The sequence below is a fragment of the Marmota flaviventris genome, chromosome 3 (genome assembly GCF_047511675.1).
Source record: "Marmota flaviventris isolate mMarFla1 chromosome 3, mMarFla1.hap1, whole genome shotgun sequence".
Classification (NCBI taxonomy): domain Eukaryota; kingdom Metazoa; phylum Chordata; class Mammalia; order Rodentia; family Sciuridae; genus Marmota; species Marmota flaviventris.
In genome coordinates, this window is record NC_092500.1 from 171,762,536 (window position 1) to 171,787,201 (window position 24,666).

At 50.6% G+C, this 24,666-nt stretch overlaps 2 protein-coding genes across 2 annotated transcripts; both read right to left on the reverse strand.

Moving 5' to 3' along the window:
- Positions 1–489: 489 nt before the first annotated feature.
- LOC139705116 (serine protease 52-like) lies at positions 490–6,450 on the reverse strand. Its single transcript, XM_071609323.1, has 5 exons — positions 6,369–6,450; positions 5,765–5,963; positions 4,733–4,980; positions 3,385–3,524; positions 490–756 (listed from the first exon to the last, which is right to left on the reverse strand). The coding sequence occupies exons 1-5, from the start codon at positions 6,448–6,450 to the stop codon at positions 490–492; spliced, it is 936 nt and encodes a 311-aa protein (XP_071465424.1).
- Positions 6,451–21,271: 14,821 nt separating this feature from the next.
- Prss51 (serine protease 51) lies at positions 21,272–23,784 on the reverse strand. Its single transcript, XM_027927188.2, has 4 exons — positions 23,765–23,784; positions 22,823–23,082; positions 21,832–21,974; positions 21,272–21,574 (listed from the first exon to the last, which is right to left on the reverse strand). The coding sequence occupies exons 1-4, from the start codon at positions 23,782–23,784 to the stop codon at positions 21,272–21,274; spliced, it is 726 nt and encodes a 241-aa protein (XP_027782989.2).
- Between the last annotated feature and the right edge of the window lie 882 nt (positions 23,785–24,666).

The window sequence follows — 24,666 nt, forward strand, 5'->3', positions numbered from 1 at the left end:
AGCCTTTTCTGGAGTTCAGGACCAGTGACGGCTGTGGAAGCAAAAGCTGTGAATAAGTCCAAGGAAACTTATAGGAACCAAAGTGTTAGATGTCAGGCAAAGCTGGAAATGAAGGGGGAGAGGAGAGTGGGGGTGTTCCTGATGAGCTGTCTGCCCCGGGCCGTCTGTGCAGATGCAAGATGAAGGCAGCAGGAAGGATGCTTCCGGTGGAGAGGAAACATGGGGCTTTGTGCCCCCAGGGCCCTGGCTTGCTCCTCCCTGCAGACAGGTGCTCCAGCCCAGCCCTTGGGTGGGACTCAACCTCCCCCCAAGGTCCAGGTGAGCTCTGGGCTGCTGGGCTATGTCTCGGGTCCTCCCTAGGCAGGTATGTGATGAGCTCAGGCACAGCGAGTCAGCTGAGAATCTCCCCTCCCATCTGTGCCCACCCTTAGCCTTATTTCACACACTGAGAAGGACATTTGGGTTTGGTGACAAGACAGTGTTTAATCATCAGGATAACAGGAGCATCACAAAGCACAGGAGCACAATGACCCAGGGGGAGAGAAGCAAGCTGTACCCAGAGTCCGGCTGGTACACATAAGGTTTCCCTGCCTTCTTTGTCACCCTCTTGATCCACAGTAGGTAATTGGACACCTTTGTGTACACCCCAGGGATGTCCTTTTTGCCGCAGTTCACACCCCAGCTGACGATGCCCAGCTGGTACCATTTGGTTTTGTTGTTCTTTTTGTGGCAAATCAGAGGGCCCCCACTGTCACCCTAGGAGAGAAAAGTTGTTTGGGAGTGGAAGGGACAGTAGCAAGTCACTCCTACAACCTACCGACGTGCAAGCAGCTCGCTAGGTCAAAAACCCTGGACTTGGGGCTCTTTTGATGGAAACTTTGTGGAGGCTGCTTCTGCTCTCCAGACGCGGACTGTGCTCTCCGACTGTGGGAGAGGTGCACCTGGTTTGTCAACAGCCTCGTGATGAATGAACGGCCACGTGGTCAAAAGAGATCCCACCCTCGTCACAGAGTCAAGCCTTAGCTCTGATGTGCCGAAAAGTGGATCTCCACTCCATGTTGTCTTTAGCACTTTCATTTTTTAGAGAATTCCCAACTCTCCCCCTGCCATTTCACCTCAAATCCATTTTCTGCTGGCCCATTTTCCTCTTTCACAAACAGAAAAAGAAAAAAACAAGAATCCATTTTGCCTTTTAATAGGCCATGGGTTGAACACATTAGGTATACAAACTGATAAATAACAAATGAAAAAAGATCCATATTATGTCAAAATGTCATGTTATGGCTCAAAGCATTAAATTTTAAACAACTTACAAATTTTTAAATATGCATCGTAGAAAAGATTTTCAAGTTAGCACAAGTAAGCAGAGCAGACATAATGGTCATGAAAATGGAAGAATATGGTAATTTCCCTTCTTCCACACCTTTTAGACCATTAAAAAATTCTAGTAAAGAGTCATGCACAATCATCAAGAAAAAATTGGAAAAAATACCCATGATTATATAAAGAAGGAATTTTATGAAAACACACACATGATTATGGTATGAAAAGAATATTTCAAGAACACCCCCCCCATGTGGCAGTGTTTGGGAAGGGATGGGGAGGAGGTCAACCTGCTCTTCACTGCATGCCCACCTGGGGAACTAGATCTTTTTTTCCCACCATATGTTAAATAAGTGAAATCAATAGTTCCACCCATGTAGAGGTGGCTCCTTCTTAATACCTTCAAATGTAACTTTCCAGATCCTTGCTTGCATGTGTACATATATCACTATTGTTTTATAGAAATAGGATCAGGTTGTAGATATTGTTTCAGAGTTTACAAAGCTTTATTTTGAAAATGTCCATGATGCTGATAAAGTTGATTTTTAAAAAATCCCTCGAGGATGTTTTAAAAATTTGAATCTAAATCCACAGTAAAACCAAAAACCAACCAACAAGATATGGGTATTTTTCAATTTTTAAAACCAGATTGTTATCACAAACTCTTGTCCTTACTGACTCACTTTGAACAAACTGTTCTTTGCCAAATGCCTTGAAGTCATTGGGAAGTCACACGATCTTTTTTTTAAAATGAAAAATTAGAATTGCTTCTGTAATCCATGACTTCTATATGAAAGAAGTCAGGCGGATCAGTGGGGCCCTTAGGATTTTACATTTGTGCAGCCAAACAAACTTTGGTTCGAAGCCCGGTGTGAGTAGTGAGCTGAGTGAATCTGGAGCCTTTCTTGAGTGTGCTAAGGCTGGGAGGGTGTGCTGAGGACGGAATCTCTCCTGCAGGGGACAAGCATTTACTCAGGGGAGCTCCCATTCTCCACGTGGCTGTGGGACCAGGCAAGTCTGGGCATGGCCAGGCTGGGTCTCCTGTGAAAATGGGGACCCAAAAGAGAGTTCTAACCCAAATGTCAGTGTGCTTTTGTTGGAATTCAGGGTCTGTGATTTATTCTACTGGACTGTCCTCAGCAGAACGTTGCATTTCTTCAATCCTTGGTTTCCTCATCTAAAATGTGCCCATTTGCATTTATTAAAACTTATTCACATTTTCAGAGGCAGTGTATGTGCTAGTGGGGACGAGCTGGCGTAAGAAAAGATGTTGAGAAAACTACAGGTATAATTTGCTCTCCTCACCCAGTGCCTTTGTGCACCCACTAGCAAATCATCATGAGGGCCCCCAAAGGCAGGCATTCTTGGCATTCCCATTTTACAGGTAAGCAAATCAGAAGAGGCACAGAAACTGGGGAGGTCACTTTCCCCGGTCACACAGGTGATAAGAAGAGGAGCCAGGAGGGAAGCCATGTTGTCTGACTTCAGAGCCTGGGCCCTGCTCCTGCATCACTTTGGTTACAGAGTACCTGTTCTTAAAAAGATCTTATGGAGCCTCTGGGCTGGGTGGAAAGGATCCTCCCCAAACTCAAATCCACCCAGAATCTCAGAATATACCTACTTTGGATATAGGGTTGTTGCCGATGTCATTAGTTAAATTAAGACCAGGTCATGCTGAATTAGAGTGGGCCCTAGTGCAATGACTAGTGTCCTGTAAAGAACAGAGGTGTCAGGCACATGGAGAGAAGTCCACATGAAGACGGGCAGAAGTTTGAGTGGGGCGTCTACAAGCCAAAAGAACCCCAAGGATTGCCAGGAGGCCCAGGAGCTGGAAGAGACAAGGAGGGATCGTCCCCCGTTGCCAGGGGAGCGGCAGAGTCCAGCTGGTGTCTGGGTTTCAGGCCTCTGGCCTCCAGAACTAGGAGAGAATCATTTCTGTTGTTTCAAGCCACTCAGCATGTGAGGATTTGTCAGGGCAGCCCTGGGAAACAGCAGTGGCCTCTCCCGTGGAGGAGGGAAAGGGAGCCACTCACCCTCTCTCCAGCAGGCACAGCCCATTACCTGGCAGGCGTCTCCTCCGTGAGAACTGTTGGCACACATCATGTTCCTGGTGAGCACAGGGAAAACGTAGAAGCACCTGTCCCATGTGAGCAGGTCAAGGTGGACCTGGTGCAGCATTGAAGGCAAAAACTTGACAGAACCTGACCCAGAGGAGAAGCACATGGAGAAAGGCCTGAGCTGGAAGGGGTTCCGTCAGCTTGAGGCAAGCACCCACCCAAGTCGTGTCTTTTCACTTCAGTGACAAGCGAACTTCCCTGTGGCCCAAAGAACAGTCAAGATTGGGACTGTGGAGGGGGAGGAGGAGCGAGGGTGCTTAGAAGGTTCTTGAGCCCTCGCACACAAGAATCTGGAGCTCTTGGGACTGGATCCCTGCTCGCTCTCAGCCACCCTGCAGAAGGTGCCAGGCTCCCACGGGAACACAACTGGAGTCCAGGATGGCAAGCCCGCGCCAGGGCCCAGGACACGTGGACAGGCTTGAGCCATGCCGGGTCCCTCACAGGGTTCCCTAGGCAGGAGGTGAACCCACACCTGGGCTTTCTTCACTCCCCAGATGGGGGTGCTTTCCGTTCTGCATGCTGCTGCATCCCCACTGCCTACAACACGGCCCACCAGAGAGGGCCATGGGTGTGCTGGAGGAAGGTTGGGAAATTCTAAGTTGAGAAGGTGGCCATTTTTGAAAGCTCATGATAAGGGCAAGTCCCAACAAGCTCTGAACTTTGGGATCACACTAGAATATAGGTCCAGCCATTTGTGTGCTTACTTGAAAGAGTGGTGCTGCCTGCCATGTGTGGATTCCATTCTGTGGATTATGGGCGATACCATTTACCAAGAGTGAGGATGAAAGGGGCCATTTTGCAAGTTGACTGGGGAGAGGCCCACGTGTGGCCAATTCTGAAGGGTGTTTTATATTCGGCCAATGCCCTGCGTCTGACCGGGTCCTATGGTGTTCAAAGAGTCCTTTGTCACAGGACAGCAGAGCCAATCCATCATTGCTACAAAATTGTTGTGATGTGGCCGTGGTGTGGAGGCCAGACCACATTGCTACCCCTTTGCCCATCTGTAAGTCCCTCAGAATTCCCTAAGTCACACCTTGGACTTGGGTTGTCCCTGAGCTCCTCTGAAGGACTCATGTTCCACCATGAGGCTTACAGGTTGCTACAGGAGCGCAGAAAGACCTGTGAAGGATGGTTCCCCAGTTGAGAGGGACACGGCTCATCAAGGGCCTTCAAGGAAATCTGAAGGTCCCAGATCTACCAGAGAGAATTTCCAGGGCCAGCAGGGCCTCTGGAGTTCCCATCCCAAACACCAGCCAGGTGCCAGCCCCAGCAGCTGGCTCTGAGTAACTCACTGGCGTTGGTAGTGCCCCATCCAGCCACCGAGCAGCTGCTCCATGCCTTTAGGTCCGTGACATCCGAAAGGCAAATGGGTACACTTTCGACACTGAAGTTCAACGGGGATGTGAGCAAGAGCAAAGCTATGTCATTATCCATGATCCAGGAATCAAAATAAGGGTGAGTGATGATCTTATCCACTGTCATCATGGTCACGTTCTTGTTACTTAAGTCATCTGCGCCGTGTACAATTGTCCACTCGGTGCTTTCAAGAAAAGAAGGAGGAAAAGCAGTAAGTGATGGAGGGCAAAAGACCAAATTTTATATAAAATAATCCCGCCAGTCTGTGGCTGTGGTGTAAGGAGTGGGAATGGAGGCATCGGGGCCGTGCAGGTGCTACCAAGCCAAGAAAGAAGGCGGACCAGGCAGCAGGAGCAGATCTGGGCTCTAGGCCGGGGCTCTGCTGCCCAGCTCTTGGCCCGATGGTCTCCTACTTGAGCGAACTCACTAGTACATGCCATCAACCAGTCGCTGTTCAAGTCACTGAGGGCTTGGCCTTGACTTGCAAGAAGCCCAGGACAGGCTATGGGCAAGCACCTGGCAAGCTGCTTGAAAATCATGATTCTTGAACTTGGCATAAACAAGAAGCTTCTGATAAGCTGCCAGGGATGGAACTGTGCCTCAGGTGCTAATGCCTGCAGGACTCTGTGACCCTGTGGTCATGTCAGCCCATAACCTCTCCTCTCCGAGTGGGAGTGATTACTTAGTGAAGCACTTCCTGGAGGTCAGGCCGGGTCCATGTGCACTCAGCAAGATACAGTCTGAGGAACATTTGTTCTTCAGTTTAGGACACATGATAAGATGTAACACGCGGGGAGGAGAGCAGCTCACCTAGCACCTGCCTGGGGACACCCAGCCATGCAGGCCTATGTTTGACCTCCTGACACTTTGTTCTGTGGCTGACAAACCTGGTTGAGGTCCCAGGGCACCTGGGGAAAATATTCTACCATGCTGGTTTAAAAAAAAAAGTTTCTGTAGGCGATACTTACGGAGGATGGTGATTGATTTTAATGAAGCAGTGGGAGGCAGTTAGAATCCACCACTCATTGAGAATAGTTCCTCCACAGACATGATGGCCTTGGTGAAGAATACCCACCTGCCAAGGAAAGTCTGCAATGTCTACAGGTTTCCCACCTATGATTGTAGCTATGTTTGACTCATTGGAACTCATTTTTCTGCCACATGTTACTAAGAGAAAGGAGAAAGAGGGAGAAAGTATCAGGACTCATGAGCTGAGTTTGGGAGACAGCCCAGTGAGCCCGCTGCTCCCCAGCCCGCCCAGCGGGGCTAAGCCAGGTGGACCCCTCACGCACCCAAAGCCCGGCCCGGAGGCCAAGGGCAGGTGTGGGGTGTGCTCACGGGGAGCGTTTCTCAATGGGGCCCTGAGTGGAGCTCATGGTCCAAGCAGTGTGGCTTCTGAGTCCCCTGAGAGTGGAGGACGGGGCTACGGGGGGAGAGGTAGGGCTCAGATCCCTCCCAGGACTCCCAACCGCATCCCTGGGAACAGCCTTTGGAACTAGTTCCCAGTGATTCTCCTGCCCACTGTGGACCGAGGACGGGCAGGACACAGAGTGAGGGACCTCGGACACCTACATGCCAGGGAGCTGTGGGCCCAGGGCAGCAGCAGGGCGGCGGACAGCAGCAGCCCTGCTCCTCCTCTCCTCCATCCTATCATGGGCCCCGGCCTTCATCAGAGGTGGGAGGACTTGGTGGAGGCAGCGGGGACGAAGGGAGGGCTCCCTCTCCGTGCGGCCAGCTCAGCCCAGCCTGGCTGCCAGGGTCACAATGGGGCCCTGGGTGGAGCTCATGGTCCAAGGCAGTGTGGCATCTGAGTCCCCTGGGGAGTGGAGGAGTGAGAGGCAGGAGTGGACTCCAGGCCAGGAGCTCTCCCACCAGTCCACGAGTGTGACAGGACAAGATGGCGGAAGTCAGCCTCCAGGAGTGGCCTTGTCCATCACAAGGCACTGAAGCTCCTGGTCCAGACAGATCAGGTGGAACAGCAGGTGGGCACCAGGGGGAGCAGCAGGTGGGCACCAGGGGGAGCAGCAGGTGGGCACCAGGGGGAACAGCAGTGGGCACCAGGTGGAACAACAGGTGGGTACCAGGGGGACAGCTGGGTAGGCACCAGATGGGACAGCAGGTGGGCAGCAGGTCTGACTGGTGGTAGGTCTGGAGCAGTAGAAAGTTTGTCCTGATGGCGGGAGAAGATTGAGGGGGACTCAAGACATGGTACTTGGCAGAGAACTTGGGAGGAGGGACAGGGAGGTGTAGAGGGCAGTGGGCCTGTGGCTTAGGATATGCCATGGTCTTCCTGGACGGTTCCACCCTTCTCAGCTGGGCGATTCTGGGTAGGCACTACCCTGCTCTGCCTGGGTGGACAGGGATTTGAAAGGTGTAAATTGGGTTTTTTGACTCTGATTCAGGCGCTACCCACTGCCCCCCACAGCCAGTGGTGCTGGGCCCTAGTTTGGAGGCCTCTGGAAGTCAGCTCCAAAGCTCCCCCAGGGCAACAGCGATACATGGGGCTCCCTGGCTGCTCCTGAGGAAGGATGGGCTCCCCCGGAGGACTCAAGCAGGGCGAGGTGGGTGGGCAGGGGAGGGATGGGCCAGCAGGACTGCTATCTGCCCACAGCCCAGGGACAGGCTCCACACACCCTCAGACAGTGGCACAGAATGTCCCCACTCGGCAGGTCCTGGGAGCAGGACCCTGCTCAGGTCCCTGGGAGCCCAGTACCTGTGGGGTCTGGCCAGGAGGGCAGGGGAGCCAGGCCAGGGCAGGACGTGGCCTGAGGGCCTGTGCAGCCACCGCTGCCCTCTGTGACCCAGTTTAAGTCCTGGTGGCTTCTGTGTTGATGTCAACACAAGCCAGGGGAGGAGATGGAGCTGTCTGGGGCAGGAGATGGATCAGGAAAGAGACGCTGCTCCCTGTGGATTCCGCCATTGCTTCCCCTTCCGACTCAGCCGTGCCCTTGCTCTCTCTCGTTCAAGGCCAGATGGGTCACTGTGGCATTGCCAGAGGTCCACCTCCAGATTTAGTGGCTGTGTTTGGGACAGGGTGCTGGTGAGACCCTGGCTAGCCGCGGTTGTCCTGGAGAGGGAGGCCTTCAGCCCAGAAGGTGGGTCCACCCTCAGGGACAGGCCACCTCGCCCCTGCTAAGCAATCCGAGCTCTGGATTTCCATCCAGTCTCTGAGGTGAACCAAGGAGGCCGATGGCTCTGTAACCACAGGCTGTGTATTAAGGTGGACGGCCCGAGCGTGCCAATTAGGGAGGGTCCAGAAGGAACTGGAATTCCACTTTGAAGGTTCAAATGAAGATACTTTAAGGAATGCGCTGAAAGTGTGGTGAAGGGACGTGGTAAAGGAGGCCCAGGCATCAGTAAGCCCCCACCCCAAGGAGGCAGGTGACCTCAGGAGAGCAGCAGGGGTGCAGGAGGGGCCACCAGTGTGGACTGGGTCAAGAGGGGACCCAGCCCCTGCAGCACAGTGGCCAAGCAGGAACGGGACGGGGAAGCATCACTGCAAACGCTCTCGCTTCCTGCTCTCGTATCCTTGCCATCACCCACCAGGGGACCCGGCACTCCCAGGATCCGAAGGCACCAGCCCTAGGAGCCAGCCCCCAGGACTGGGGGCGGGGGACTGCACATGGACCTGGGGTGGGGACTGGAGCAGCTCAGCGAGCATCATCAGCACAGAGGACGGTCGGCTGCTGCGAGTCGTTCTGATTTTAGGGCTGAGAAGGCGCCCGACCGTGATGGAGCCTTGACGGGACGCCGCGTGCTGGGGCTTTGCTGGCGACGTGGTAGCCCCGGGGCTTCTGCAGAAGGACTGCTCTCTAGCGATCTGCGCTTGGTAGGCCACTGCGCCAGGGAGTGTTTACTGACATTTGACCCCCCCCCTGCCCGCTCCCTCTCCCCGGTGGCAGAGCCTGTGTGCTGAGCAGCTGCGCTTCTCAGAATCCCAGCAGCTCCCGGCTGAGATTCCCAGCCATGTTTTAGGGGGCAGAGGACGTATTTCCCCGTGGCAGCTGTGGCAGGCATGCAGACCTCAGCGCGTGGCAGCTGGGCGGTTCTGCCATGAGCTCTGGGACACTCCTGCCACCGTCACCCTGATGCTGAGGAGAATCCCAAGACCGTTCACGGTGGGTTCCTGTGAGGCCTGTGGCTTACTGAGCTCCCGAGAGCAAGCAGCTTTCCTGCTGTGCACACGGGCCTCACATGGCTCTGGAAGCCAGTGCCATGTATCATGTCCATTTCTGCGTGAGGTGCGTGGACCATGATCTATTTTCCTGGCAGAATCTGGCTGATACGGTACTTGGTACTGAAAATGGTTCCAGGAAATACAACTGCAATGGCAACAGACTTGGTTTGAGCTGAGGCTGCAGCCACAGTCTCCTGGGGTCCCAGGACTAAGTGCTGCTGTCCTCTAGTGCTCTGCGGCACAGCAGGGATTGTCTCATAGTCCTTCCTGCTCGGACCCCCAACCAGCTAGGGTGACACATTCTGCCTTGCCAGGCAGCCATTCCCCTGATGGCATCACAGACAGGTGCCAGGGTTAACTGGAAAACACGGCATCGGCAAGGCCCTGGCCCTCGTCACTGTAAGCTGGGCACAGTCAGTCGGCAAGTGCCCTGACCAGCATTCCAGGACAGAGCGGACCTGGACGTGAGGAACAACAGGCGCCTCTCTGAAGTCACACAACAGTGGCGGCCTCCTGGGGTGGGAAATGGCCTTCTAGGGGGAGCCCCAGAAGCTCTGGGCCCAAGCGAGCAGTGCCAGCCCCTCCTTCTGCTGAGCTCGCCCCGACATACCAAGCCAGCTGTCTGCTCAGGATCAAAACGGGGAGGGAGATGAGCCTATGGAGCCACCAGCATTTCTGTCCTTACACAGATTCTTAGTGCACTGGACCTGTTGGTCGCATGGCTAAAGGGGCAGGACCTCGTACTGCAGCCTGAACTCAGCACAAAGCCCTCTTGCTTTGCGCCACAGACTCTACTGGAAACCTGACAGCCACCCTACCTGGTGGAAGTATTTTCCCACTTATTACATGCTAGCTTCAAAATCCAGTGGACCTGTCGCGATCCCTCGCCGGCAAGGGAAAACACGACACAGGATTCTTCTTTCAGCAGTTTATTCAGGCCTTGATTCAAGTATCATCTTCTAGCGACCCCCCGCCGAGCGCCCAAGCACAGCCTAATAAAGCCTCCCGCATACCAATCCCAAGCTGCCACGTGGATCTTTCTCATAGGGTGGTAAGGGATTGCGCGCCAATTCTCCATAAAAGGAGTTGTTTATCACAGGCCACAGTGGAAGCCGGCGCCATCTTCTAATGGCGGCCACGGTCTATAGGAACGGCTCACCACAGTTCCCCCTTCTGTTTTATAAAACAATGTAGGCGAAAGTAGAGGTCCTATCCCACTGTGCAGAAGTGGCTGCAATGTATGGTTCAGTCCTAAGGAGGGCCCTTCCCTAGACCTGGTCCCATATCAGCCGACGCCTTTTTTCGTAGGGCGGGGGGTGGACGTCAAACCCGCATGCAATAGGACATGCTTTCCTTGAGGTCCGTTGAGGGATCACTCAAGTGCAGTGCCTTGCCTCGCATCCTGCATCGTGACGACGGTGAGAAGTAGGATAATACAGGTAGCCTGGTAATGATGACAAAATTTAAGTTGGCAACACAATCCCTAAGCCCCAGAGGAAGGTAAAGAGTCTGTAGCCGAGAAGAAACACCAGTCCTGAAACCCATCTGCGTGCAATGGTAACAAGACCTGCAGAGTGCAAGGGCTATTCAGCACTGAGAAAGCATAGGAAAGAGGGCACGCCAATCCCAGTGCAATGTGAAATTAACTTGGGGTGCAACGGCCATGCCCAGAAATCACTGTTTAAGATGTGCAAGCCAGATTTGTGGAGAGATGCCATTTTCTAAGGCCGCAAGAGCCTGTACAATCATAGCCTTCTCTTGCGCATGGCGAGCTTTAAGGCGACAGAGAAGCCACAAACAAAGTACAACACCGAAGCAACACATTGCCCCAAAAATGCCCACTCCCACCCATTCCTTAAAAAAGGAAAAGGCAGAGGACAACCAACTGGTGAATTGACCCAAAGTCACTGGTTCGACACGGGTACTATTCAAAACAGCAATCTGAGTTAGTTGAGACTGGATCAAGTTTTTTGTTTTCAAGGACCAGGTTCCTGATAGATACTCCCCGATGATGCGGGAGGCATTTTTGGAATCATTAAATCTGACAGAGGTTATACATAAATGTGCACGTTGATCAACACAACCCAAATGTACTAGATCAGACAACTCCTCAACTTGAGCTTGAAGCAGATCTATCCTTTGATTAGCAGCCAAAATCCCAGATAAAATGTGTTGATTAATTTTACTTTGGGATTTAAGTACGGTGGATGTTTGTTGAATAACCTGATTAATAGTGGCAGCAGTTTGTACTTGGCTGGCCATGGCTACTCCAGCTGTAACTGCTGCAGCAGCAGATACCGCCACAGCTGTCACTATAGCTGCCGTAATTCCAAAATCTCTACGGGCTCTAATCAATTCAACAATAGGAAAGGATTCTGGATCTGTAGTAACTGGGATCGGGACAAAGGTTGGAATTTTCATAACCACTGCCGTAGTCCAGGAGTCATTCCAACACTCAGACAAGTAGCAAGTAACATTAGAACAATTAAGCATCCCCTGTAATGTAACATTAGCCAAAAGAAACAGGAACGGAGATTGGAGACAGACTGCTGCGGAGGGTAATGTAGCATTAGATAATTGTGAATTATTTGTAAAAATTTTAAGCCTCCTACCTCGCTCCGAGTCTTGGGTACTACCAGAAACATTAAACAGCCAAATTTGGACTCCTCGTAATTGAGCCAAAGCAGAAATATCAGCTGTGGGCCCCTTTTCATTGGAAATCAACCATTGAAACCAAGACCAACCTGCTCCTATAGAGGAATTATTGTTGGAAGAATTATACAAGTATCTTTTAAGAGAGGGGGAAAGGGAGAAACCTTTAGCGACCTGATGTTTCTCCCAAGAATGATCTTGGCAAGGCGTGAATATTGGAGGGAAACCATACTCAGGGGTGCAATAACGAGAAGCCTTAAAATGAGTGGCATTAGAGGTCTGATTAGAAGGAGACAACGGAATTAACACCTGGGAAGTAATGGCCAGAGTGGTAATATTAAGCTCAGAAGTATTTGTTAAGTTTCCTGAGCCCTGGTTTTTCCCTGAGCTAATTTGTAGGAGCGCTGCTTTCAAAACTCCCTGCGAGATCCGACTGTACTGCAATGGGTCCTCCCAGTTAGTCAAGTTCTTAAGTTTTAAGTGGATGCAATCACCTTTGGAATAACTGAAGCAAAAAACTCCTGTGAGATTGATGCAAGAGAGATTGAAGGACCGATCTTGGTCCCCTCTAGGGGAAGCACAAGGAGCAGACATCTCACATGAAGTAGAAAAAAGAGTGGGGAGAACACTAGAATTGCTATGAACCGGCATCGGCATTGGCCACGTTCGAGCTACCGCCCACCACTGCATTGATGTCCCCTGTACCATCGATATCAGCATTAGAACCAGGACACTCAGTAGAAGGATGGTCCTCATCATGAGATTGTTGTAGCGCCTCCTGTTGTTGGTTGATTGATGTCGGGACTCTTCTTGTCAGGCGTTCTGGAACCCACACCGGCTCCGTCCGGTCCTGTGGGAAAACACAGACAGAACCTCGTGCCCATGCCAGCACGGGATCAGGTCCATACCATTGTCCTGAAAGTACATCTTTCCACTTAACTTGCCCAAAATTCGGGGCCGAGGGCGAACAGTGCCTAGTTGCGGCAGAGCGCCCTTGGATGTCCAGATTCAAGAAATTAATAGTAAATAGAGCCAGGGAGAGGCGCTCTTTCGGGGTGTGGCCTAAGCCAATTCCCCCTTTTTGTTTTATTAACATTTTTTTTTAGAGTCTTATGAGTACGCTCTACAATACCCTGACCTTGTGGATTGTAAGGTAAACCATGGACAAGCTGGATACCCATCTGGCTGTAAAAGGAAGAAAATTGTCGTCCAGTATATGCTGGACCATTGTCCGTTTTAATGGTCTGTGGTAAGCCCCATGTTGCCCAGGCTTCTAAGCAATGTGTGATAACATTTTTAGTCTTTTTACCAGACAAAGCAGAAGCATGGATAATGTCAGAACAAGTATCCACAGACACATGGACATACTTAAGTTTGTCAAAGTCAGGGATATGAGTGACATCTATTTGTCATATTGTTAAAGGCCGCAAACCACGAGGATTTACGCCCACAGAAGGAGGATGATGTAAAATAACACAATTAGGACAATTTAGCACAATTTGTCGAGTATCAGCGCGGGAGATGGTAAAACGCTTTTGAAGTGTTTGTGTATTAACATGAAATTGATTGTGAAAGTTTTTAGCTTGGTCTAAAGAAGAAACGAGGAACATCCAAGAAGGACGAGTAGCAAGGTCAGCTTTGGCATTACCAGCAGAAAGAGCACCCGGTAAACCTGTGTGGGCTCTAATATGCAAGGGGTAAAAACAGGCGGAGCGATTCCAAATCAAAGTTTGAAGATGGAGAAAAAGGGAAGACATTACTCCTGATGTGTGTATGGGACCCACTGTTTCCAACACCTTTAAAGCTTGAATTACATAAACAGAATCTGAGATTAAATTAAAAGGAAACGGACATTGTTTAAACACCTTTATGACAATTTGTAACTCCACCCATTGTGGATTGCCAGGAGCAAACTGATGTTGGATAGGAGGTTGATCATTTACCACATAGGCTCCAATACCAGTTTTGGATCCATCTGTAAAAATATTTGTAGCTCTTGGGATAGGCGTAGAAGAAGTGATTTTAGGAAAAATGATAGGATGTTTCTTAACAAATGTTATAAGAGGATGTGAAGGATAGTGATTATCTATTTTTCTTGGAAAAGAACATCGTAATACAGCCCAATTATCCAGGTTAGCACACAAAACTTGAATTTGTTGACACGTATAAGGGACAATCACAGACGTTGGAGAAAAACCAAAAAATTGTATACTTTGTTGTATTTTTAACATAGCTAAAGAAGCAACTGTATCAGGATAATATTTAAGGGATTTTTCAGGGGATATACGTGGATGTATCCACAATAAAGGACCATCTTGTCACAAAACTCCAGTGGGTTGTCGTACAGTGGCGAGCACACATAATTGAAAAGGTTTATCTTCTTGAAGCCTGTAAAGGCTAGCATGTTGTATAGCCTCCTCCACTTTCAGCAGCGCTGACCTTGTTTTCTCGGTAAGATGCCGAGGGGAAGAAAGGTCTGAATCACCTTTAAGAATTTTATACAAGGGTTTTAATTTAGCATTGGGAATATGTAAATTACCTCTAATCTAATTTATGTCACCCAATAATTTTTGGAAATCATTTAGCGTATGTAAATTATCAGTCCTAAGAGTTACCTTTTGGGGTGTAATAGTTTTACAAGAGATATTAGCACCAAGATAATCAATAGAATCTCTTGTTTGTACTTTATCAGGTGAAATAAACAAGCCCTTTGATTGCAATAAATGTACCAAATCAGTGTAAGCTGTTTTTAACATATCTTTGGTTTTGGCTGCCAGCAATATATCATCCATATAATGTATACACTTTAACAATGGATACTTTTGTCTGAGTGGAACAATGGTCGCTCCTACAAACATTTGACACATTGTAGGACTATTGGCCATGTCTTGAGGCAAAACCACCCATTTAAACCTTTGATCAGGTTTTTTATGATTACATGAAGGCAGAGTAAAAGCAAAACGTTTGGAGTCCTGAGGATGTAATGGAATGGAAAAGAAACAATCTTTAATGTCTATACATATCACTGGCTAATTTTTTGGAATTGTTGAAAGCAAAGGCAAATCTCTCTGAATGGGTCTCATGAGTTGTATTTGAGCATTAATGGCCCGTAGATTATGTAACAACCGCCATTTTTTAGACTTTTTTTTAATAATAAATATGGGTGTATTTCATGGAGAAGTGGAGGGCTTTATATGTCCCAACTTTAATTGTTTCTGTACTAAAGTATAAGCCGCAGTCAATTTTTTAGAGGGGAGCGGCCACTGAGGAACCCATACCGGCTCCCCTGTTTTTCAGGTAATGGGCACCTGATCCTCAGCGGCCCCTAGGAAAAACCCAGCCCATGTCTATTAAGTTTTTGTTGAGGTTTTAAGGGATGTTTGCGTCTTTGTAATTTTTTTTTTAATCCAAAACCTGGTCTATATCCCATGTCCTGCATTACCTTTTGGGCTACTGTTGAATACTCATTATTAAGTTGAAACCCCATGTCCTTCATAAGATCACGCCCCCATAGAGAGATTGGGAGATCAAGCACATATGGTTGAAAAGTGTCAGAATGTCTTTCAGAATCTTTTCATGATAAATGCCTACAGCTGACTTGTGGAGCTTGAGCGTATCTCAAACCTCTTAGTGATTGATCCGAGAGCTGCACCGGCCACCCCTTTGACCAGTTTTTTTGTGCAATTATACTACGATTTGTTTTAGTATCTAGTAATCTTAAAATTGATTTGTCTTTTATAGTTAAGTTTAAAGTAGGACGGTCATTTATATTTAAGGACAAATAAACAGAATTTCTTCTGGTGACTCCAATCTCATCACTTGTCCTTAAAAAGGAATCAGCAGGAAAGTGGGTATGCAAACTGGGTAGAATTAGCAATTGGGCAATCCGGTCTCCTGGGGAAATGGACACAATGTCTTTTGGGGCCTCCACCATAATCTTTACTGTTCCTACTGTGTCCGGATTAATAAGCCCAGGGAAAACATGAAGGCCTTGTAGGACGGAAGAAGCACGTCCAATTAACAAACCCACAGTGCCAGGTGGTAAAGGTCCTTTAAATTTAGTCTCCACCAGTTGGACTCTCATTTTAGGTGTTAATACGAGTCTGGCGGCGGAGCAGAGGTCCAGTCCCGCGGCACCTGTAGTGGCTCTCTGCGATTGTTGGGATGGCGCAGGGACGGCCATGACTCGGTTTTTATTGTCCCATATATTTGTGGGCCCTGGGGTGGGGGGCCCCCCCCGGCCGTTTTTTGGCATGTTTTTATCTTTTAAATGTTGACCATGTATGTCTCTAACTGATCTACACTCATTAGCCCAATGTTTTTCCCTTTTACATTTGGGGCATAAGCCTGGTTGACGGCTAACAGAAGTGTGTTTAATTTTGGATGTTTTTTTTTTGTTAGGACATTTTTGTTTAAAGTGTCCTCCTTGACCACACCCAAAACACTTTTTGGCAACCGGGCTGGATTTACGTGATAATTGAAGGACAGCAGCAGCAAGGCCTGCATTAGTTAATGGTCCACCTATTTTTTTATATATTTTTATCTAGGCCTCTATGTCTCTATTTTTATAAGGAGTAATAGTTGTTTTATATTTTTTAGTATACTGTTCAAAAACAAGTTGTTTAATCAAGGGCATTGTTGTATCAGGGTCACCAAAGATTTTTTCTGCGGCGTCTACCATCCTGGCAACAAAGTCTGAGAAAGGTTTTGTGGGGCCTTGTATAATTTTTGTCAAATTGCCAGACACTTTTTTTCTATTTGGGAGTGATTTTTATGCACGGATACAAATGTTATTTATCTGTTTATATATTTTAGGGGGGTATCCTGTTTGTTGATTAGCAAACCTGTCTTGTCCCAAAAGCATATCCTTATCCCAGGCAGGGCGCCCCGCTGTATGATTTTGGGCAGCTTGTTTTACTGTACCCTCTAGCACAAATGTTTTCTAATCTAAATATTTACCTGGGGAAACACAAGCGCGGACCAGACTAGCCCAATCTGAAGGAGTCATACAAAATCTAGTAAGTCCCTCCACCTGAGTGAGAGTGAAAGCGGCATCTATGCCATAAGTGTGGACAGATTTTGCCAAGGTTTTAACTATCTTAAAGTTTAAAGGCTCATGATATCTTTTTCTGTTATTGTCCTGAAATACAGGGTATGTAAGTCCCATATCTGTATTAACTGTCCTCCAAACTTGTGCATGAAAAGATCTCCCGGAACCTTGGCTTTTCCCCACATACGGGGGTGGGGCAACCGGCACCATATCTTTGTTTAGATATTTTTTTTTTTTCTCAGAGTTTTGTTGACCAATATTAGATCCCTCCCCCTTCTTACAGTAGGCATGCGCGCCTTGCGTCTCCTTTTTTTTTTTTTTTTTTTTTTTATCTTACGTAGTTGTTGTAACAATATATCAAGGTCCTTAGAACTCTCTGAGTCGCTTGTGTTTTCAGGCGTTTTGAATTTGGTCAAGTCTGGATAGAGCCTTCTCCTATTTTTATTTTCAAGCTTTTTTGTCTTCTCACTACTCTTACTCTTAATACTCTCTGTCACTTCACTATGTGATCTTTCAGATTTTTTCTCATGTAGTTGTTCAAGAACGGCCTGACCCTCACTCACAGCTTCTTGACTAACTTCCAAAGTGGTATAACGCCACCCTCTAAGGTGCCTTGCTCACGAGCAAAATCTAGATCTTTCCCTAATTTGTCCCAGCTAGGAATCGTAAGACTTCCTGAAAAGGCAAACCAAGGAGCCGCTATATCAGCTTTTCTCAAAAACATTTGTAAAGTACTCTGTTTTACCTTAAGTCCTTTTGAACGTAACAACCCATCTAGGGCCAACAAAATTGGGCTTGAAGAAGTAGCGCCCATAATGTTTTTAGAGCTATAAAGAAAATGAAAGTACAAAAATCCCCGCTCTCTTCCTTTTACAGGGGAGCGTCCCTTTTCCCGCTCTCTTTCTTTACCGAGGAGCGTCTCGCTATTAGTTTGCGGATTCCCACTTTACCTGGGAACTTACCGGTGCACCACCCTGACTGCTGAAAGTTCTGGATCCTGGGTTCGAGGAATATAATTCCCCGTACGGGCCACCAATTGTCGCGACCCCTCGCCGGCAAGGGAAAACACAACACAGGATTCTTCTTTCAGCAGTTTATTCAGGCCTTGATTCAAGTATCATCTTCTAGCGACCCCCCGCCGAGCGCCCAAGCACAGCCTAATAAAGCCTCCCGCATACCAATCCCAAGCTGCCACGTGGATCTTTCTCATAGGGTGGTAAGGGATTGCGCGCCAATTCTCCATAAAAGGAGTTGTTTATCACAGGCCACAGTGAAAGCCGGCGCCATCTTCTAATGGCGGCCACGGTCTATAGGAACGGCTCACCACATGGACCTACCAATTGCTGGGCCTCTTTCTTAGTGATGTCAGGCAGATGTGCAGTAATTTGTCCTTTACCTTAAAGGGGATGTTCTGAGGATGTCCACACCATTGGATTCCTACCAATGCATCAGGACCCTGAATCTCCGTAGCTTTACCTTCCATCTCTGAAGCGAAGCACCTTAACAGGGCATTCCAAGTATGTACCACTACCATTCCCCAAGTGTGATGAGCATCGTATTAATGCGTGGGCTGAGGCGATACTCCGGCGTTGTTGCAGAGAGCAGGAGGGTGCACCCAGGCCTTGGCAAGGCAGTAGAGGGAGCCACGACACTCTCCAGGCAACGCACCCGATTGGCTTCTTCTGTCTTTGAGGACATGAGAGTGCATTTCCCAGATCAGATCATACCTGCCTGCTGTGTGCCAGAGTGTGTCCAGTGACACCACCGTGGGGGTTGCCACGTGGTAGAATGGATGGCCGGACGTGGTGACAGCTGGGGCACACCAGGATCTTCGCAGGGGTCCTACCCGTGGATTCAATGGCCCCTCCTCCACCCTTTAAACCTTTCATGGTAGCACTAACACTGGCAGGTGCATGGGGGGGTGGACCGCTTCTGCTCAGCCAGCAGTGGGGCCACCAAGGCGCGGGGCTCAGGTCCTCCTTCAGGAATCACTGACTCAGCTCTCTTTGGGAATCAGAGGCTTCCTGCAGCCCAGGCCATGGCTGCCTGTCCAGGTAAGCACACACCAAATGACTGCCCAGTGCAGGGAATGTCCCACTCTAGCCCCTCGCCCCAATTTGGGACAACTCTGGAAGGCCCCCCAGGTTGGCTGAGCCTCCCGACTTCTCGTTTGGTCCTGTCCTCCCTGTTCAGCTGCTCGTCCAGGGGTTGCCCGATAACCCTCCCACACGGCCACCGGACAGCTGTCTTGGCCACCAGGGACATCTCCAGGGCCTTTCTAAATAGTCAGAGAATGGACAGGAGGGTCCTGCTGGCTACTAAGTACAGCTGTCCTTGCCTGCACCCTGGAACAGGAAAGTGACCTCGGGTTTGGCCCAGCAACCTGTTGCAGCCACTGTGTGGGGCTTGGGCCAGGGCTCCAACAGGGACCCCAGTGGCTTCCTGGGTCCCAAATGTCTTTTCCAACAGCTCTCCCAAAGTCTATCCTCCTCTCCCCGGGTGCTGCTAGCCTAAGTGACAAGGGTGCTGACGCAGGAAGGGGTGAAGATGGAGCCAATAATCTAGTCCACACAGGAAACACAAGTGGGGAACAAAGGCTGGGGACGGTGGGAGCCACTTTAGCCAGGAAGCCGGAAGGCGTCCCCTGAGGACAAGACCTAACCTCCTCGGGCAGGAGGTAGCTGAGGAACATGGGAACGCCCGTCCAGGGACAAGCGCACGGGAAGGCGAGCCCGAAGGGACTTGTACGTTCTGCTCCAAAAATTTCCCCTGATGTTTAAAATATAGAAACTTTAAAATGAAAACATTGGGCTGGGGAGGTGGCTCAAGCGGTAACACACTCGCCTGGCATGCTCGGGGCGCTGGGTGCGATCCTCAGCACCACATAAAATAAAGATGTTGTGTCCACCGAAAACTAAAAACATCAAGCTTGTGACTTGGGATTAAAGATTTCTTAGTTGTAACACCAAGAGTTAAGAACCATAAAAAACCATAAAAGGAAAAACTTCAATTGGACTTGATGTGTTCGTGCTCTTGACTGTGAATCCTGAGTGACGTACATCAATACCTAGCTATTTTATATGTCGTTATATGTTAAAAAACATGACTCACTCCCACTCTCCCGATTCTGTAAGTCTGAGGAAAGCCACGGAGTCTGCACTTTGAACTGGCTTCCAGGCAATTCTAAGGCACGTCTTCAGACAGGGGCAGGATTTGAAGTTCCCCAGGTGGGAAGCAAACCCTGAGGACTGGCCAGGCAAGCAGAGGAGCTGGAGGTCCAGATGAGAACAGGAAGCCCTGTCTCCGTGGTCTCTCCACCCATGGACACGGGCCAAGAAGGGCAGGGGGCTGTGGCTTCCTGTCACCATTTAATGTTTGGTGTGTATCATATCCCATTAGATGCCAAAGAGGGCAGACCTGTATTTCATGTTATTCCCAGAAGTTCCAAGAGATGGGAATGTCAGTGTGATGGTTAATTTTACCTGTCAACCTGGCTGGGCTCTGGTACCCAGTCACCTGATCAACACCAATCTGGATATTTCTGTGAAGTAACAGATCAGTAGACTGACTAAAGGAGATTACCCTCCATGTGTGGGTGGGTCTCATCCAATCAGGCGAAGGTCTTAAGTGAAAAGGGGTCCCTGGAAGAAGGAATTTTGTTTCCAGATGGGTTTTGGACTCATAATTGCAACCTAAAGTCCTCCCTGGGTCTCCAGCTTGCCAGTCTGCTCTGCAGATCTCACACTGGCCAGCCCCACCCAAAAATAAAAAAAATAAGTTAGTCTCTATATATCTCTACTAATACACAAATAAAATAAATTTAACTAATTACTGGGGGCCCCTGTGGGGGCTCTGGAAGGCTGGACAGGACAGACACATTTGAAGCCTTGAACTAGTCCTGTATCCTTCCAGAGCCCAAACCCATGCAGTGTCTGCAAAGGGTCTAAATCAATGTTTTTCTTTCCTGTGGGGTCAGGTGATTGAACCAAGAAAAGATTCAGAAAGGCCCTCCTCCTGGGCGCGGTGCACCATCCCACACTATCTTCAGAGCCCCTCTCTCAGTGGGATGACCTGCTCGCGTCCTGGCCTTGTCCTTCCTCAGGCGATGAGTGATGGCCGTGGGTTCTTGACACAGCAGACACAGCTGTTTCTCCAGTTAATCATTACCTTAACGTGTGGTCCCTGAGTCCCAAGTCACAAGCCCCCTGACTCCAACCCGACCTCAGATTCCTCCACGGGAGGCTCAGGCACTGAACCCAGGAGCAAAGCTGGTCAGCGGCCAGGTCAGAGTGTGTTCCATAAGACACAGAAGAGGTGATCGGGACGTCGGATCGCGGGGAGCTTCGGCTCCTGGGTCCAAGCTTAGAAACGGGAAGGGGTTTCCCGGGGTCGGTTTCTCAACGCTGTCCTGCAGCTGTTGCCGCTCCTTGTCAGGGATTCCGAGCATCTGGGGTCCCCCAGGCACTGCCGAGCCCCCGAGCGCACCACATTTGATATTCCACCCTTGGAGTTTCGGGAGAACTGATTCCGTGCCTAACCTCCAGAGATACTCCCAGGGGCGGGGGAAGGAGGGGGAGAAAGAGGAGGAGACGGGGGTCAAGCCCAGTGACTCGATTTATCACCGGTGAGCATGGCAGTGAGCAGCAGCTGCCACCCCACGCCCAGCACCAAGGGGTACTGTGGAGCACAAGCCAGGGAGCTTCCCGGGGCCCCTACAAAGGAGTAGACTCGCCCCTCCTTCTGGGTCTCCTCCTGGATCCATGGAATGAACTGAGCCACAGACACAAACACGCCAGGCCTTCCCCTGGAGCCAGAGCTCTTGCCCCAGATGAAGACGCCCGCCTGGAAGAGCCTCTGGGATCCGTGGTCAGCACAGACCATGGGCACCCCGCTGTCCCCCTGGGAAGGAGAAAAGAGCACTGGTCGGGAGCAGTCTCAGGGCCTCCAGCCAGGGCCCCGGGGCCAGAGGGTCCTGGTGGTGTGGGCTGGGGGCCTCCCTCCTGGCCTCTGCTGGGGCCTCCCTCCTGGCCTCTGCTGGGGCCTCCCTCCTGGGCTCTGCTGGGGGCCTCCCTCCTGGCCTCTGCTGGGGCCTCCCTCCTGGGCTCTGCTGGGGGCCTGGAAGGTGGCGGAGGAGGAAGGCCGGGCAGGGTCCCTACCTGGCTGTTGCCATTGGTGTCCTGTTCCTGCCAGGCACAGAGCGTGGCCCTGGGGAGCTGCTGGACCCACTTGCTGCACTCCCTCCGGCTGATCTGGCTCACCCGCAGCTTCTTCAGGTGCATGTTGGCGTTCTCGGATGGGCCTGGCAAAGTGAAGACGTCTGCGTGAGATGGAGATGGCGTGGGCTGCCGGCAGCCACAGCCCATCAGGGTGGAAGTTCTGGGGCCTCAAATTTCCTCAGATCTCCAGTTCAGAGGGTGGGGGGCCTTAGTGAAGCCCTAGGGCAAGGCCCCGCCGTCTCCTCTCAGCTCTAGCAGGGGGTTCCTCTGCTGAACTATCTCCCTGTAGGAAGCTCACTTCTTCCAGAAGCAGCCCACGAGAGCCCTGGTCCCTGGCAGGACGACCTGCGGTGGGCAACCCTCTGAAATGGTGGTCCGTGGTGCCTTTGCCAAGCCAAACAGAGAAACCAGGCACAGGACGCACCTGGAGGTGCTATTTTGCAGGAAGGAAATGCCCAGGAGGCTAGAGGAGCTCTCGGTCTTCTCCCCACCTGTTCCCTCCCTCCCAGAAATCCTCCCTGACTGACCAGCCTGGAGCCCTGCAGGAAAGTGCTGGAGTCAGGAGTGGCCACTGGACCAGAGGATCACTGGCTGGGAGTTATGGGGGGGTGGTCTATAGCACGTGGTCAGCTGATGGAGATGGACATTGTAAAACAGGCTCTCAAGGGAGAATCCAACAATCTAATGAACAAGTATCATTGTTCTCATACTTTGGAATTCTTCTATGTCCCAGGCTTTTAATCAGGATCTTACCTATATAATTTCACTAATTTAACCTACATGGTGTGTTTGAGGGAGATATCGATTACTGTTATTCTATGAGAAGGTGAAGAGGGTGAAGGATCTTGCCCCCAGTTCAGACCTGAGTCTTCCTGCATCAGCCCAGGGCTACCTAACACCAGCCTCCCGGGTTCCCAGGGAAGGCACCCACCGTGCACAGCAGTCGGCACCCACTCTGCCATCCAGCACCTGTCCCAGACCCTCTCCTTCTCCTGCAGGCAGATGGGCATTTTTAAGCTGGTGAACTCTACTGGCGTGGTGAGCAGGAGCAAGCAGAGGTCGCTGTCAAGGGAGGGTGGCTTGTAGTCTTTGTGAATAATGATCTTCTGCACTTGCTTTCTCTCCAAGTGGGTGCTGCTGAGTGTTTTGGCTCCTATGACCACAGTGACATTTACTACTGCCATTTCTAATCTGAAGAATGAATACAAGAACACCCTCACAAACACATTTGTGAACAATAGAGTTGACAATTAAATACTGAGGTCGCACGGCATGCCACCGTGGCTTGGGGAGTGCTGGAGAGTGGAGATCAGGTAGGTAGGGGTCAGGGGTCCCACTTCAGCAAATCTCTGAGCCAATGACCCATCAGCCCAGAGAAACCCCGAGCACCAGGGAGGGCCACGGGAGAGGAGACAGCGTGGCTGGCTTATCGTCTGCTGCATCCCCAGCACTTGGAATAGCACACGGTGGGTGCTCAATGTGTGTGTGTACAATGAATGAATCCACTGTGTTGTCTTCATATACAGAGGGCAGGCGGCGGAGAGGCCTGGGAGGGTCTTCCTACACTGGGGTGCAGCTGCGAGGAGCCGCTCACCTGTGGGTATGGTTGGCCGAGGGAGGCGGAGAGAGCAGGTATACAGTGACTTTGGTCCCAAGCCAACAGGAGTGAATGTACTGGGGACAGAACCCATGGCCTCCAGGTCTTGTACACCAACCCACCAGCCGACCACTAGGGGACTAGACAGGATGTAAACCAAGGCGACGCCCTGGGCACTTACAGGGTTCTTGGGAAGCAGTGTGCGGCCGTCAGGACCCACCACTGGTGTATGATGGCGCCTCCACAGAGGTGCTGCCCAGACATCTGGATACTCACTTGCCACGGGAATTCACCATTCTGGACCTGAAGCAATTCGCGGAAGGGCAGCCATGATGAGTTTGGAAAGGCAGGTCTGTAGCCACACTGAACCACTTCTGAAAGAGACAGAACACTGACTCGCACCCGAGAAGCACGGAGAAAGCCTCGTCTCGTGTTCCTGGCGCCCGTCCAGTCAAGGACGTTGCCCAAGTGGAGGGAAGTCAGTGAGCAGGCCAGGCAGGGACAGATCTCGGAAAACACCCAAAGGGAGCTGTGAGACCCCAGGGCCGTGCGGAGCTCCACTAGAGAGTACACAGAGTTGGAACAGCAATGGGGACAAGCCAAAGACACGCAGGAGACAGAGGAAAAGTTACTGTGGGATCACCAGCTGTAACTGGAGGAAATGGAGTCCAGGCCTCTAGGAAGGCTGCAGGGCTCGGGGAGAAGGCCAAGGAGGGAAGGTCAGAACTCGGGTTTCCTGGCCAGAGCTGACGTTGAGTCTGATCAACAGACCACACACTGTATCTGGGTGATTGACAGATGTGAAGGCAGGGACAGCTTTTTTGGCAGGAGACCATTCAGAGGCTAAGGCAGGTTTAGGGTGCAGGGGGAGGAGAAGAGGAAACTCCAGAGGAAGGGCAATCAGAGAGGGAGCTCCCTGCTAGGTGGGAAGTCTGGATCAGAGGAGCTCCCAAGGCAGCACTGTGGCCTGAGGTCTCTAGAGCCCCAAGCTTCACCTGTCGGTGGCTGATGTTGGGTGCAGGTCTGTGGAGTGTGCAAAGCAGGCAGGCCCTGGATGGCTGGACTCTTCTTTGCACTGTTCTAAACACTGGATGTGACAAAAGGGAGCTTAGCACCTGCAAGAGTTTGTGCTAAGACGTGTCAGCCTGCTGACAGTAGGCAAGGCGCCCACGGCCTCA